This window comes from Mytilus trossulus, chromosome 8 (assembly GCF_036588685.1).
Source record: "Mytilus trossulus isolate FHL-02 chromosome 8, PNRI_Mtr1.1.1.hap1, whole genome shotgun sequence".
NCBI lineage: Eukaryota > Metazoa > Mollusca > Bivalvia > Mytilida > Mytilidae > Mytilus > Mytilus trossulus.
In genome coordinates, this window is record NC_086380.1 from 21442118 (window position 1) to 21459099 (window position 16982).

Here is a 16982-nt window from a genome sequence, read left to right on the forward strand (position 1 = left end):
GAGTTACTAACGCATACACTGACCATGCAGCAGTTCAATTTGGTACAATAACTGTATATAGTTTTGTGTCAAAATTTCTTTTTTACTTGTTAAGATAGAGCATACAACAAGAAAATACTTCAACTTTTCAGTTTTCTTCACACAGTGGACAAATTGAAGTTTCATGGTCATTTCGAAATTTTGAAAGGTGGTACTGCAGAATGTATGTCTTGAAAAATATTAAAAAGAATCCAAAAATGTTTTGTCAATGTTACATAGGATAGATGAAATGCATGCCAATTCTGACTCCCTGCTAGACATACCTTATGGCAATTTTGCTTAAAACTTTAAATAGTTAAACAAAAGTGACATCTAGATAGTGGCCAATTCCCATATCAATTTAAGTCCTTTTACCCAAATCTGGGTGCAAAATGAATCCTATAGCTAGCAATTATAAGGCTTTCTGTCACTTTTGACTAGTGAAAACATTATGGTAGTTTCCATAAAACCATAATAGAACATTTCCAGCAATTATAAGATAATTTAGATAATAGGATTTAAAATCTAAAATTTAAATCAGTTATCGGTAGTGCTCATACCACTGTCCGTCGTTATACTACATCGTCAAGTAATAGTATTTGGTTTCTAGTTGGATTATCGATCTTTGCAAGTGATTATTTACCCATAATCCTCCTTTTTGACGTCGACATTTAGGAAAAGCAGACGCATTTTTTAGCGATAGATTTATCTTCTAAAAAGAATTTAGTTCAAATTTAGAGCAAACTTCTAAATCTAAATTTAGCATTATTTTGGTTGATTAGAGACGCACGTTAAAAGTTGAGATGGCTGGATTATTGAATACAAAATAAAATTGTGTTTGCTTTACGATGGATGGGCCATTGGCATTGACAAATCTTATATTCATTTTTTTGTTCTCGTGCTTTGAGACACGATCGGCCACAGCAGAATCAGCAAATGCGTTGTTTTTTTTTTTGTTTCTTTTGCATTGTTTTAATTCTTATATGTTCATATACATATTTACATAATTTATCATAGCATGTCTTTTTCAGTTTAAAATGCTCAAGGTATCTGGTAGGAAGAGGCGACAATGTGTTCTACATAGGCTAAGAAAACTTTTTGCGTTCAAACATTGATGAAGATTCGAGTGTTAACATACATATAGAGGGTCCAGTAGCAACAACTTTACACAGTTCAGAGGTTATGTCTATGACTTACTATGGCTCCGGTATTCACGACCGCTACTTCTAGTTCTGCTGATGATAATCAGGTAATTTTCCAGTTTTTCAAAATTCATCTCCGTGTAGTATTAAGGACAATGATGAGCTTGCAAGACATGTCGATAAGTTAAATCATTTCAGGCGAATATGTTGTTCTGGCCTTGCCATTAGCTTATTCAGAGGCCTCTTCTGTGGATAATTAGAAAGTCGTTATTTCACAGGACTTGTGATACCCCCCCAAAAAAGGGGGGTCTTCCTTTATTTTTATATGTAAGAATGTGACACAGAAACAGGCCCCTTATTTTCATGTCTTGCTGATTAGAACAGGGTTGCTTTTTCTTGCACTGCTGTCGGGAACAGGTTTAATTTTTAAACAATTGAATTAAAAAGAACAGATTGGATACTGGATATTGAAACACGTATGTTTTTTGCTTACATTGATAAACTGTTTGGTGACAGGATTTATATTTCTGAACTAGTCTAGAAAATAAAGGTTTCTGGCCAGACTAAGGTATACATTTTACAAGCGTGTCTAGAACAGGATATACATTTTCGCATTCTAAGCATGTCTAGAAGGTGATTTTTTTCTACAATATTTCTGTTTAGAACGGTATGTTTTGCAACGTTTTCTGGTTAGAACGGGTATGATTTAGAAAGTGCTGTCGGCACAGTTATACCTGAAAAGATAGTCAGTAACCCCCCTCCCCCGGAATACAACCAAGACAGCAACAAAACAGAAATTTACACACTAGGTACATTGGGTAACTGGACAGATGCGTTTTTTAGTTTATATTAGTATATTTTGTACTACTGATCACTCGACTGTTTTTCAAGATTTACTCAAGTACATACATAGTATATGGCTAGGCGCTAAGTGGTGCGCACTAGGATGGAAGTCGTACGATGAAAAATTTCGTCTCAGAATGTCACAGGATCCAGCTGCTTCTTGGGCTGTTGTTGACCTTGACTTATGGCTACTCAATATGTATTCTCCGTCTAGTATTGGTAATGGCAATAAGAATGGGGTCCTTAAAATGTTTCGCATTCAATTACCAAGGTTTATGCGGGGTTCATTCATGTGCTTTATATACTCATTCTTGTTTAAGTTGCTTTGAGGAACACCCACTTATGATTCAGTGTCCCATACAAGACTGTTTTCCTGAAGGCAGGCAAAAATGTAAGATTTAAGCAAACTAGGCCTCTGTTTAGACCGAGATTTAAGGCACGTGTAAGCAACTCGTTGCAGTATCTCGTCAATACGAACTCGTATACTGGACAAAATATGAAGTGAATTTTTAGCAAATGCTATTACAATTGATCTTAAAGAGATATCAAATTGAGAATTTTTGTTATGTTAATCTTATGTTTAATTTTGTATAGAAGTTGGATTGCATTGATTTCGAATCCAAACTGATGTATCATCTATTGGATAAAGGGTAGACTCCAATAAACACAACTGAATTAAACGTAAATTCGTATTACTATCATGTAAAATCAATCAAGAGCTATACTGGGATCAGATACTTTTTATCTTATTAAAATTTTTGTTAAAAGATAATTCTAACCTCTCAATTTAGCAACATTTTTTTTTATCATTATTTATTAAGATTATATTAAAACAAAGCACTATATTTGATGATTAACAAGCAAATATCAAAGTTAGTAAGGATGTTGATTCGTCCTCTAGTATTGTTATTAATGGTAATTAATTTCAGATTTGAGCGTTGTATATTCCAGGCTCAAGTAATGCAGCTGCAGATTGTCTGTCTCGTTTTCGGGTGATCCGATCCCGTACATTGGGACCGGAAGCATTTATCATACCACACATAACTTTCATATGGTCATTTCGAAACTGGAATAGACTTTCAAATACACAATTCGGTAGTAGATAGTACGAAAAGTTTACACGTGCTTTACATTTGTTAAACAGTTTCGGGAAAGATTTTGGTCTTGCCAATGTATGGCTTATGTCCTTGCAGGACGTTGTGCTTTTACTGCATATATTTTAAATTACGATTTGCTAATTGAACAATACGTACACATCGATCAGCTTGATCTGGCTTAAGCATTTACAATAAGCTAAATGTTTATGAAGACTTTACTAAAAATTTACAGTAAGCGTTGGTTTGGAGCGTTCAGGGTTGCTTCAGATGGACAGTAGGTTGACTTTTTAAGAGAGATATTGCATCGTAATTTGTCAATATTATCAGGTATATGAAGTTCTGCATACGAAAGCTATGATATTCCAGGCTGTTTTTCCTGGGCTTGTCGTGGTCTTTTTATGTATGGTTGGGGAGTTGACAGTTCAAAATATGAGCAATACATGGTCTACAAATAATGCTTTAAACAAGACTGATGTCAAAATTTACAAGAAATATGTAGAAACTCATTTGGTTTCATCTAAGACCGATTAGTTTGGTAGAGGGTTAACTATAAAATAGAGTATCTTAATATTAAAGTGCAACCTGAATTATAACAAACAATTACATTCATATATACAAGTAATACAGCCAGCCAAATAAGCTTATGATGCACTGTACATTGTGTATCATTATTGAAAGTTGAATAAATAAATATAGTTCAAATTTACACGCAAATTATAGCAAGGCACGTTATCAGTTGATCACAGATTGTCTGAAGGTAAAACAGTTCAAAATAATATACAACTATACACATTCTTCCTGAGCAATTAGACAAATGTGTTTGTCCAGTGGCTTTTATTGCTTTGCTATTTGCCAGATAGACTTGTAGTAGGTGGACCGCTATTTTGTCTTTTGATGGTTAGCTAGTTTGTCTAAATACCAATTTTCTACAATACTCAAAATATGATCTCTACATGTTTTAGGTATTAAACATTCTCGTTGTTCGTCGAACTCATTCAACATAGGTATGGACCTATAATGGTTACTTCTATAAATTGTGACTTGGATGGATTTTTGTCTCATTGGCACGCATACCACATCTTCATATATCTATATATGGAGAGAACTTGTGTTGTGATGGATTATCCAATAAGATATTTAGGTCGTTTGAAAGTGGGTGCATATTTGCGTTACATATACGAATTCCCAGTTAATTGTGTGTATGTTGCCGATTCTCCTATAAGGGTTTGGATTGTTAGGTCGTCAATATTAAGAATGTGATTTTGGAAGCAAGACAACGACCGGGAGGAGGTAATTTGGCTTTGAAAGGTCGGAAGTGAAAATTTGATGGTAGGTTTGTTTTTACCGATGGCTAACTATCTCTAAGGTGAAGAATATTCTAATGCGAAGATTGGAAGATCCTCACAGCTATATAACAGTGCACATTGGGAAATGATATATTTAAAAAATCAAACTAGGTTACTTTCATCATTAGGTAGTTCAATTTATATCAAGGTTATATATTGATTTGCCTGTTACAACTTGATTTGGTCTCGAGTTTTATTGCCAAGACTGCAATGACGGTCTTCAAACATTACATTATATATATATATATATATATAGAGATTAGACCGTTGGTTTTCCCGTTTGAATGGTTTTGCACTAGTAATTTTGGGGCAATTTATAGCTTGTTGTTCGGTGTGGGCCAGGGCTCCGTGTTGGGGGCCTACATTTACCTATAATGGTTTACGTTTTTTTTAAATTGTTGTTAGGATGGATAGTTGTCACAATGGCTCTCACACCACATCTTCCTATATCTATTTGACAGTTTTTAGTTGCCTATATATGTTCTTAGTGAACAGTTAAACGAAATATTGACATTATTGGGCTGTTTTATAAATAATACAAATAGTTGCTTGTTAATTTACAATTTATATCATATAATGGCATATTCATTTATCAGAAAATTATTTTAATCAAATTTTGCTTGAAATGGCACAGCTATGCGCAGCTCCCACCAATTTTATTGGCGGTTGACGGTTCTGTGAAAATTTTAACTATAGAATAAAATTGTCGCAGCACCGCCAATTTGGCAGATTTCGCTGCGCTTAGATAACATATTTGCAGTTTACAGACTTATTGTAATCGTATGATAGCATTAGCCTCTGATTTCCAGGGTTAATAGCTTATCTTGAACTTCCCCTTTTCATATATGGTCTGCCACCTCAAACATATTCGGCGATCATCATATAACATTTTCAAAGACACATATGCATTTTTATCAGTTAATTTTAGTTCATATATCTACATGTATCACAAATTGCATTTCATATAATAGTACATATATCATATCACAAATTGCATTTCATATAACAGTACATATATCATATCTGTTAATAAATGCTGTGGCCATTTCCTGCCAATACCAATCTTGTTATTTTTTATGAGCATCTAAGATAATAGGATTTAAAATCTAAAATTTAAATCAGTTATCGGTAGTGCTCATAGCACTGTCCGTCGTTATACTACATCGTCAAGTAATAGTATTTGGTTTCTAGTTGGATTATCGATCTTTGCAAGTGATTGATTTACCCATAATCCTCCTTTTTGACGTCGACATTTAGGAAAAGCAGACGCATTTTTTAGCCATAGATTTATCTTCTAAAACCCGCCCACCCTCCCTTAAATTTATTAGTAGAATGCAATTCCTACGGAAGATACTGCTGTTTGGTTTTGTTTGTTTATTTCAGAATTGTATTGTCTAGACTACATCAATTAAATCATCACCCTATGTGGCAGATGTACAAAAGTTCTAATGACGAGACGGTCTTTCAAGAAAAAAGATTAATCCTGGACGAGGAGTGGACGTGCATGCATATAGAAATTGAAAGGATAACTTGGAAAGAAATTTATTAGTTTGTTGGTTTTTTTTCTGATTTTTATTAAACTTTGCGTTGGTAGCGATAACTTCTGATATCCAGGGTTAGTCGCTTGATTTATGGCAGATTTCGCTGCGCTTAGATAACATATTTGCAGTTTACAGACTTATTGTAATCGTATGATAGCATTAGCCTCTGATTTCCAGGGTTAATAGCTTATCTTGAACTTCCCCTTTTCATATATGGTCTGCCACCTCATACATATTCGGCGATCATCATATAACATTTTCAAAGACACATATGCATTTTTATCAGTTAATTTTAGTTCATATATCTACATGTATCACAAATTGCATTTCATATAATAGTACCTATATCATATCACAAATTGCATTTCATATAACAGTACATATATCATATCTGTTAATAAATGCTGTGGCCATTTCCTGCCAATACCAATCTTGTTATTTTTTATGAGCATCTAAGATAATGACCCATCTAATAATAGTTTAGACATAGATATCACTAAAGAAGGATTAATTAAGGCTATCAATGCGCTCAGAAGATTAAAAGTACTGCAGCAATGGATTTGGTATCAAATGAAATGCTTAAATATGGAAGACATGGTATGTAAAAACCTCTCAAAAAGCTATTTAATTTTAATCTAAATATTGGCCAATTCCCATATCAATTGAATGCTAGTTTTTAAGTCCTTTTACCCAAATCTGGCTGCAAAATGGACCCTGTACAGCTAGCAATTATAGGGGCATTTCTGTCACTTTTAATTTGGGAAAACTATTAGACGAGTCATTTATTCAAGATTAATGAAATTTGTTAGTAACATATATCTTATCAGTCAATATCAAATAGGATTTAATCAAAACTGTAGAACTGCTGATCATAATAATATTTTCTTTAAAACCCATTATTGATCACTATAAAATTAAAAAGAAAAACGTATTTGCTGCTTTCATAGACCTACGTAAAGTCTGTGATACCATATGGAGAGTAGGCCTATACACTTTTTAAATCAGGTTTACCTAACAAAAAAAATATTTGTTGTGCTGTGTATGTAAATATTACTACTAGAAAACAAATCAAATGGTCTTAGCACTGCATTTACTTCAGAGCGAGGTGTTAAACTAGGGGATGTTTAAAGCCCCACACATTTTAAGATTTTTATTATTGATGTCGTAAAAGATTTAATCAATGATAATTGTAAGCCAGTTAGAATTGGTGATTTGCCTGTAAATTGTTTATCATCTGCTGATGATATTGTATTACTATCAAAAAGCAAAACTGGTTTACAAACCATTCTCATTATTCTTGATGCATATTGCTCGAATTGGAAACTGCATGTTTACGTTCAAAAATCAAAGGTATTTGTATTTATTTATAATGGTAAAACATATCTAATGAGTTTATCTATAACGATAATGTCATACAAACCGTCTTCAAATATTGTTTTTGGGAGTAATGTCAAAGTGTAATGGACATTTTAACTTAGCTGTATCCTAACAAATGAAAAAGCCTAGGAAAGCATGTTTTAATATTTAATAAAACGATTGGATTGGTTAATCCTTATAGATTTTTAGAAAAATCATTTGATTCCTTAGTAAGTCCTTTATTGTTGTATTGAAGTAAGATTGGGGGGGGTGTTTGATTTTTCGGGAGACAAATCCATTTTTGAAAAATTCCATATGAAATTGATAAAAGAAATTCTAGGTGTTCGTTGCTTGAAGAGCTGAACTCTGAAAGCTACCGTCAATGTAAAACAATTTGAACGAGAAACCTAACGGTCTTATTTATGCACAAACAAAAAAACGAAAAACAAATATGTAACACATAAACGACAACCACTGAATTACAGGCTCCAAACTTGGGACAGGCATATACATACTGAATTTGTCGGGGTTAAACACATTAACGGGATCCAAACTCTCCCCCTAAGAAAGTTGTTTCACGTATAAAATTTAACATGATATATGCTTCACGACTATCAAATATTCGAATGAACTAGTCTTGATAAGAAAGTACGAGTTTCCTAGTGCTTTATCAGAATAGATGACCATATACATTATACAATGTCATACTTATGTAAGTTTCCCAATGATCAGGACATCTGCTCGTGTCAAACTGTGTCACTTGGTGATAATATGGTACTAAAGTTATTGAAATAACGCGTAAGGTCAAAAGATCTTACAATATTCTACTTTTAAGGACTTTATCATTTAAACCGTGTGTGAATCTCGAAATAAATTTGTGTTGCTTCTGTGTGTATATATATATATACTAGGCTTCAAATTATAAGTTTGTCAAATTCAAAATGTTGCGAAAAATATCCTTGTTTATGTTATTTACTATTGTATGGAGTTATCAAAAGTTTCAAATGCTAATACCAAATGGAGATGCTGTTCCGAATCCTTGCGCTGGTCAGTCTGGAATATGGGGAGGTGTTGGACATAATGTAGCGGCAGGAGGAGGACTTAACAATCAATTTGGACTGGTTAGATTCAAATTTATAACCTTACTATTAGTGGTAATTCAGAAACTAATGCGTGCATTTATTTTTGCGATTTTGTCATTCAAGACTAAAATATGATTTAAGTTTTGCGATATTGAGAAGAATTCTGTTGAACTTATATAAAAAAATGTTTTACTGCCGCATTTTTCACTATATTAATTTTTAATTTACAGAAGTCGATCACGATTTGTCTTCCTTGCGTTTGATTTGTAATGTTTACAGAAAACAGTGAAAATGATTTTTTTAAAGAAATTATTTCTCTTTGTGCTGTTCCATAGCAAGCAAAAATTTGATTTTAAGTTTAATAAGCTTATCAATTAGGAAATATATCATAGATTTGGGTTGGGATTTTTAATTCCTCAAATATATGTTTATATTTTCCAGGATTTTAATTCTTCTGGTAAAGTATGGACTCCCGAATTATGCCAGAAAGATTCTGACCAGGATGGTAAATCCAATGGATTCGAGCTTGGTGATGCAGATTGTAAATGGACACCGGGAGGAACTCCTGAAGGGACAGCCACTGGACACCCGGGTCAGTTTATAGCTCCAGATAGGAGCAAATAATGTATAAGAAAAAGAAACTGTCAGTTCTACTTTCAAGCAAAGAAAATACGCATTTTAATATCAGTTTTACTAAAACATATGAACTAATTAAAACTTAAGGCATTGATGATATAAAAATAACGATTATTGGTATAACATTCTAAAAATCGCGTTGAATACTACACATTTATTTCCCGTGCCTGAAGGAGATATGAAGATTTGTTCACCCAAATATATTCATATTTCACGAGGGCTCTGCTCGAGGGCAATATGATTTTCAAGGGTGAACGAATCTTCGTATCTCCCGAGGCCAAGGGAAATTAATGTTTTTATTCCACTGCCTAATAGCTTTGTATACTATCTAAACTTCAAAAATTAGTTGTATGATTTAATTTTTTGCACACTCTGGTGCATGCTTAATCATTTTATTTGTTACGATCAGATGGACAAATAAAAAGCATATTGGAGAAAGAACTATAACACTATTACATGTCTAGCATAGTCAATAGAGACATACGAACGTGTTAAACGATTCAACATTCTCTTTTTTAGCGTTATTCGTTGCTAAATCCCTTAACATATGGGTATACAAAATCATATCGTCTTACATTTTAAAATCAGAGGCTGCATTTCCGAGTAGAATTTTCACAAACACGTCGTTCAGAGAGCTATGATCTAGTGCAATGAATAATATTAGACATTTCTACCTCAGGAATGGATTAACTTAGCTGTATTTAGAAACAAACATTTAGGAATTTGAGGTCCTCAATGCTCTTCAACTTCGTAGTTTGTTTGGCATTTAGAGGTTTTTTTTTATTCGAGTGTCACTCATTTGTCTTTGGTAGACGAAACGTGCAGTTAACGCAAAAACAAAATTTCAATCCTGGTATCTATGATATTTTTTTTTGCATTGTTGTCGCATCACATATCAATGTAAATATAGTTTGTTTTTCTAAGAAACATATTCGTTTTAGTAGGAAAAAAAATGATAGAAATTTAAATATTTTATTTTACAGGTATATGCGAGCCAATGAATAGTTCAACGTGCCAGCAAGTAAATAAAAATATAACTTGCACACCGACAAATCACACATAAACACTCAGAACCATACGATCGAGTCATGTTATTGTTTTGTTTAAATCAAATATTTTCTTTTGTCGAATGTATAAAATTATGATATTAAAATAGTATTGCTGAACAATATTAGTGTTTCTATCTTCATTCAGGAAAAGACACAATTTGACATACTACTTTGAATCTGTGTGATAAAACATACTGGTCAATCACTAAATACATGAAAAATTGAGAAAAGAAATGGGGAATGTGTCAATGCGACAACAACCCGACCATAGAGCAGACAACAGCCGAAGGCCACCAATGGGTCTTCAATGTAGCGATAATTCCCGCAGCCGTAGGTGTCCTTCAACTGGCCCCTAAAAATATGTATACTAGTACAGTGATAAAGGACCTCAATTAAACTGATTGAAAGATTATGTCTTCATCATATGAATATCAAGCACAATCCCTCCCGTTAGGGGTTTAGTATTATACTATCATAAAATATACGAGAAGAACATAACCCGTGTCATGCCAACAACTGTTTTTTTTTAAATGTGCTTAGTTCCGATGCAAAGACCCTATAAGTGAATCAATATTTAAGCCAAAACATGCAATCTTTAATGACCGGACAACAGTATCGTAACTAAATCCCTTCTTAATAAGTCTGTTTTGTAAGCTTTTGAGGTGAATACTGACATTTTTGTGCTTTGTAAAGAATATTACAATAAAAAATTGGATGTGAAATACCTGAACGTATAAGATGTCTGCATGTAAATGAATGTCAGTCAGTTAAATCAGAGATATATATATGTTAGCGGCAATAAGTGAAATTAGGCAATAAGCTTAAATCCTAGGCAATAAGCTAACGCCTAGGCAGTAAGTATATTGCCTAAATGATGTTAGGCATTAGTCTTAAATCCTAGGATTTAGGCTTAAATCCTGAAAAATGTGTGCAGGCATTAAGCTTAATGCCTAAAATGTAACTGCGAGTAAATAAAAGACATTTATTCATTTAAATTAAAATACATTTGTTACATAATGACATTATGATAACTGTGGCCTGTTTATCGACACTGTCCTAAGATAAGTGCTATAAGATATTCTTAGGACAGAAAATATGATATAGTTAGGATCGACTTACGGCATTTCTCAGCATGCTGCACATTGAAGCTATCTGAGGATTATATTAGCTGGGATGTCATAAGTATTGGCGTAAAAGAAAATAGCAAATGAAAAAAACGAAATTTTGTATCAAATTCAAACAAAAACTTTAATTCATAAACCGATTAATTATTAGAAAATAATTATTATTTTTAAAAGAAAGGTTATAAATATTTTTCAAATATTATAACTGCAGATCTAAACTCTTTGAAACAAAATATAAGTAAAAAAAATTAACTACGTTTTCTATAAGAATTGAACAAAATAATTGTAAATAGTTCAAATTAAATATATAATCGGTAAAATCATTTTATGCTTTGAGGGACCTGAATCGAAGCGTCATAGGAAAATCTCGTACGTGCATCTTTCATATAAATACTGAATACTTCAAGTGTTTTATTTTATTACTGCAAATAACATACGTTTGAAACTGACAGAAGAAAAAAATCAAATTTCACATATTTTAACGATGCAGAAGTACAGGGCCCAGTGTCATCCTAAATATAGATTGAACGGAAACGTGTTTATCAAGTAAAAAACATTCCAAAAGATATATTTACAAACGAAAGGTGCAAACATGCAATAGCCAACGTAATTGAAGCAATAGAATGTTTCCAAAGTGGACTCCGTGAAATTGACAATCTTTATAAACTATTCGTTGACACACTTCATAGTGAAATGGACCAACAGCTTGTCTACAAGGATAAACATAGTGAACATAACGGCAAAAGAAGGCGAAAAATAGGAAAACCATATTGGAACAGTAATCTTAATGAACTTCTCAATAAAACTCACAGGTCGGAAAAAGATTTTCTACGATGTAACGGCAACAGACGCACACGAGATAGGCTGAAGCAGATTTTTATTGTGAATCGGAAAAGCTTTGATAAATGTCTGAGACAAGCGGAACGACAGTATCAGGCGGAACAACGCAACAAGTTAAAAACACTGAATACGCAAAATCCTAAAGAATTTTGGAAGGAAGTAAACAAATTGGGACCGCAAACCACAAAACAAAACATTGATTCAGTTTTTCGGGAAGATGGAACAATTTCATATGACACAAACGAAATTCTGGAACGTTGGCGAAGCGAGTACTCGAAGCTTTTTTCAGCAGACATTACGGAAGTTGATGACTTATTTATGTCCAATATTGAACAGTTAAATGCGCAAATGGAGGCCGAAATCGATAATCTAGATCTATAAATGAAAGTAAAACCAAAGTTACGGATGCTACACTAAACGATGATATTAACATTGAAGAGACTAAATGTGCCATTAAAAGACTGAAATCAGGCAAATCAGTAGGAGTTGATAATCTAACCAAATGAAATTCTTAAAAACGAAAACTTAGTACATATCTTAACAAAATTGTTCAATCTGTGCTTCACTAGTGGAATAGTACCAAGTTCGTGGTGTAAATCAATTATATGTCCGATTCTGAAATCTGGAAAGGACTATCGTGACCCATACGGATACAGAGGAATCAGTCTTATGTCAACGGTCGCTAACTATTTAGTTCAATTCTTAACAGTCGAATGGTGAGTTTCTTTGAAAGTGAAAATATTCTATGCGAGGAACAAAATGGATTCCGTAAACTCAGATCATGCCTCGACCACATATACAGCTTATGTACCATTCTAAGAAACAGAAAAACACTCAAACTGGAAACATTTATGTGCTTTGTTGACTTTTCAAAGGCTTTTGACTCTATTGACCACACTTTACTGTGGCACAAACTTATGACTGTCGGAATTTGGGCATATGCTTAAAACAGTCCAAAGTATGTATTCCGTTTTGAAAAGCTGCGTCCGTATAAACGAACAATATACAGATTGGTTTTCTATTGGTAAAGGATTTCGTCAGGGTGAGAATTTAGCGCCGACGCTATTCGCCTTATTCATAAATGATCTGGTACCTGAAATAAACGCTCTGGACTGTGGAGTTCTACTAGAAAATGACTTTTCACTCAGTACGTTGCTATATGCCGATGACATAGTTTTCATTTCTAGCTCTGCCGCTGGCCTACAAACACAACTAGACACGTTAGACAACTGGTCGAGACGATGGCGCTTAAATGTGAATATTGACAAAACTAAAGTACTGCATGAAAGGAAAGCTACAGTTGCACGAAGCGAATATGTGTTTAAAATTGGCGAGAAAATTGTTGACTATACTTCACAGTACCGCTACCTAGGTCTTACAGTGTCAGAAACAGTAGACTACAACATCAGTGTAAACGAGTTGATTACTGGTAGCAGTCGTGCTTTGGGTTCCCTTGTTTCGAAATATTACAGTACAGATGGATTTGATTATGATACGTATACTAAACTTTTTGAAAGTACAGTCGCCCCAATTATGACCTACTGTGCTGGAGTATGGGGGTTTAAATCATATGAAGGACTAGACAAACTGCAAAATAGGGCTATACGGTCTTTCTTAGGAGTCGGAAAGTTTACACCGATACCGGGAATGACAGGTGAAATGGCATGGATTCCAGTCTCTATCCGAAATCATTGTCAGATGATAAAGCTTTGGTGTCGTATTGTAAATATGCACTCGGAAAGATTACCATCACGAATATATGCTTGGGACTGTAGTTTTTCACGAAATCACAAGGATACGTGGTACAACAATATAAAATCAATTATGAGCGAAAGTGGACTTGATACTTTATTTAACTCGAAATGTACGGATGGACTTAGTACCAAGTTTATTAGTAGTTTTGCAGAAGACATGCTAATGCAAAAGTACCAGATCACATGGGAAAAAGCCGTAGAAGCTATGCCAAAACTCCGCACGTATAGAGACTTGAACACCACATACAGTGTTCAGCCGTATCTAAAATCAGACATTTCACGCCATGAAAGATCAGCAATTGCAAGACTGAGATGTGGTGTTTTCCCCCTTGAAATCGAGAAAGGGCGTTATCGGGGAGTTCCAGCTGATAGACGACTTTGTAAAGTTTGCAGAACTGGAAGCGTAGAAGACGAAAAACACTTTTTACTACATTGTCCTACCTATTCGTTACAGAGAAATCGCATTTTTATGGACTGTCAACAGAGATATAACTGTAATTTTGATAACATGTCTGACATGGATAAATTAAAATTTTTACTTAGTGCCGGTGTTAAAATAGTGTCAAAATTTATCACTAACATTTCTGATATTAGAACACAAACATTAATGAGAAAAAATTAACTACTTATTTATTGTACATTTAAATTGATATTTGATAATTGTAACAGATAACTATGGGAATTTTATAGGTACAGTGCATCATAAGCCTATGAAGGCTGGCTGACATAAAATATTGTTTCATAATTGTATTATAATGTTATATCAGGCTGCACTTTAATAAAACAATATATATATATATATAGAAAAAAGATGTAGCATGATTGCCAATATGACAAATCTCCACAAAAGACCAGAAATAAATTAACTAATAAAATATGTTAATTTATTAAAATGCATCAAATAATAATTTAGAAATATAAAAATTGATAGAAATGTGTGTTAAAAATCATTCTGTTATCACAAATTGTGGAACTATTGACAAAGACAATTTACTTTTCCAATAAAAAAAAAAATAGAAAATGGTGTGATAAAAAAGAATGATATCTTAATTTGATCTACTTTTGACCAGTTCAAACCAGCTCGACTAATAAAGTGTACAAATTTTCAAATAAGTACAATTGTAATCATTCTATAGAATCTCCCCCCTTTTTCAATTGGAAACAATTACTTTTTTTTAGTCTTTTGGATACTTGTCAATACCACACAAACATGAAAAAAGTATGAGTTAATTCTGTTTTTCAACTGGTAAAATTACTAAAGAAACTTACTAAATTTGAAGATCTGTCAAATAAATGTATATTTATAAATGTAGAATTAGATTGATAGATAGTGTATTCTCATAAAACCATGCAAGTACAAAGGTTACAGAAATATAATTGAAAAACGTCTCTATTTCAAGAATAAATCACCCAATATCCATAAATTCCAGAGTTTACTTATTGCCTAAAATTATGATCGGCAATAGGACGAATAATCATCTTCAGATTTCAGGCAATAAGCTTAATGCCTGAAAATTTCAGGCAATAACTTAATGCCTAGGCGTTAGCTTATTGCCTAGGATTTAAGCTTAATGCCTAATTTTACTTATTGCCGCTAACATATACATATGCACTTTATTGCACTTTTTAAATGTAAGTGTATGGATTTCAGGTCATACAATAAAAGTTTATAAATTAACAGCAAGAACAATTATTGTAACTTTGTTGTCAAAAACGACTTTAAATTTACTAGGTAGTTAACATTCATGTCTTTTGTGGAGGACTATATTAGCCTTGCAATGTCTTTTGATTAATCTCTGTCGTTGTGCCTCTTACTCAATAATGACATAGACAAATACACAACATCTCCGTTTGTTAAAATCACATAGTTTGAAATGAAAAACGAGAAATCATGGCAACATTCAACTGAAAATGCATCGCCCGTCTTAACCTATAAGATTCGCGAAAATGTATTGAAATTTTTGAACAACAATTTCCTACAGAGATACTGCCATATTGTGTATTATTATCTTTGTCAAATTATTATTAAACTGTTTCTGTAGCTTGGTCATTTGTTATATGACCGAATGCATTGCTTGGTGCAATCGTTACCTCTTGTCTGTCTAGGTTCCTGACAATTGACATTAGTTGAATTGATTGGTTCTTGATATTGTCAGCATGCTGTCCGATGAATGGAGTAAAAGCACAGGTCGAACCCTGTCTACCAGTAACGTAAACAGTGGGAATAAAGCAATACAAAAATAGCAAAAAAATAATTATATTTATTTAATCAAATATATAGGGGGGAAACACAAGAAGTATAAGTTTACTGATGTTGATGTTGCTTAGTTCAACTTGTAATTTAAATCTAAATTACTCAAAGGCAAATTTTCAACTTTCAAATAAAACGATTCAATATTTTTTGTCTAATTTCTCAATGCTCAAGTTGTTAAAATTACATTACCAGTGTGACTGACCACCCAACTTCACATATGCAATGACAGATCGCAAACTGATAAACGATTTAATTGAATTTCGTAAAAATAACTATGAATATTTAAACCTTTAAAAGGATTTTTATTTCAATAAAATGCTTAGTACACAACCGAAAACCGATCACAAAACCAACTACAAAAATTTACATGGCCCATTTCATTTGTGCCAAAAAAATCTTAGTACATGTATGGTTGTTCAGCGTTGACATTTTACGACATATGCGCGTACATTACAAAGAAGTGAAAATGATACGATGAAAAAATAATGCAAGTTATGGTGCGTTTACACGTTTCAAATGTTTTTAATGAAAAGTAAGATGCAAAACGTTTCAACATTTTAACCTCGAGGACACAAAACACGCATACAAAAATATATTGATTTATTTTTTGTGTTTCACGTCATTTATTACACTATAATAGGCTATATCGCAGCTTTTATCAGTGAAACTGGAGTGGCAAGATGAGGACCACTACCCGTCGACAGTAAAACTTATCACAAAGACTGTTCTTGAAAGTTTCAGCGAACAATAACTATCTCTCCGATTTTGAAGATGCTTATTCCATTTGCTCTATACGATTGACAGTACTAGTATGATTTCAACAGAAAATTTGCATATTGGAAAATATAAAAAGAAATAGAACAGAGAAACAAGGCAGAAACTTTATAATCAATGGTTATG

General features: G+C 33.1%; 1 protein-coding gene across 1 annotated transcript; it reads left to right on the plus strand.

Annotated features, from left to right (window-relative positions):
• Window positions 1-8232: 8232 nt before the first annotated feature.
• On the plus strand, window positions 8233-9049 carry LOC134727449 (temptin-like). Its single transcript, XM_063591832.1, has 2 exons — window positions 8233-8464; window positions 8867-9049. The coding sequence occupies exons 1-2, from the start codon at window positions 8285-8287 to the stop codon at window positions 9047-9049; spliced, it is 363 nt and encodes a 120-aa protein (XP_063447902.1). The 5' UTR covers window positions 8233-8284.
• The last annotated feature ends 7933 nt before the right edge of the window (window positions 9050-16982 follow it).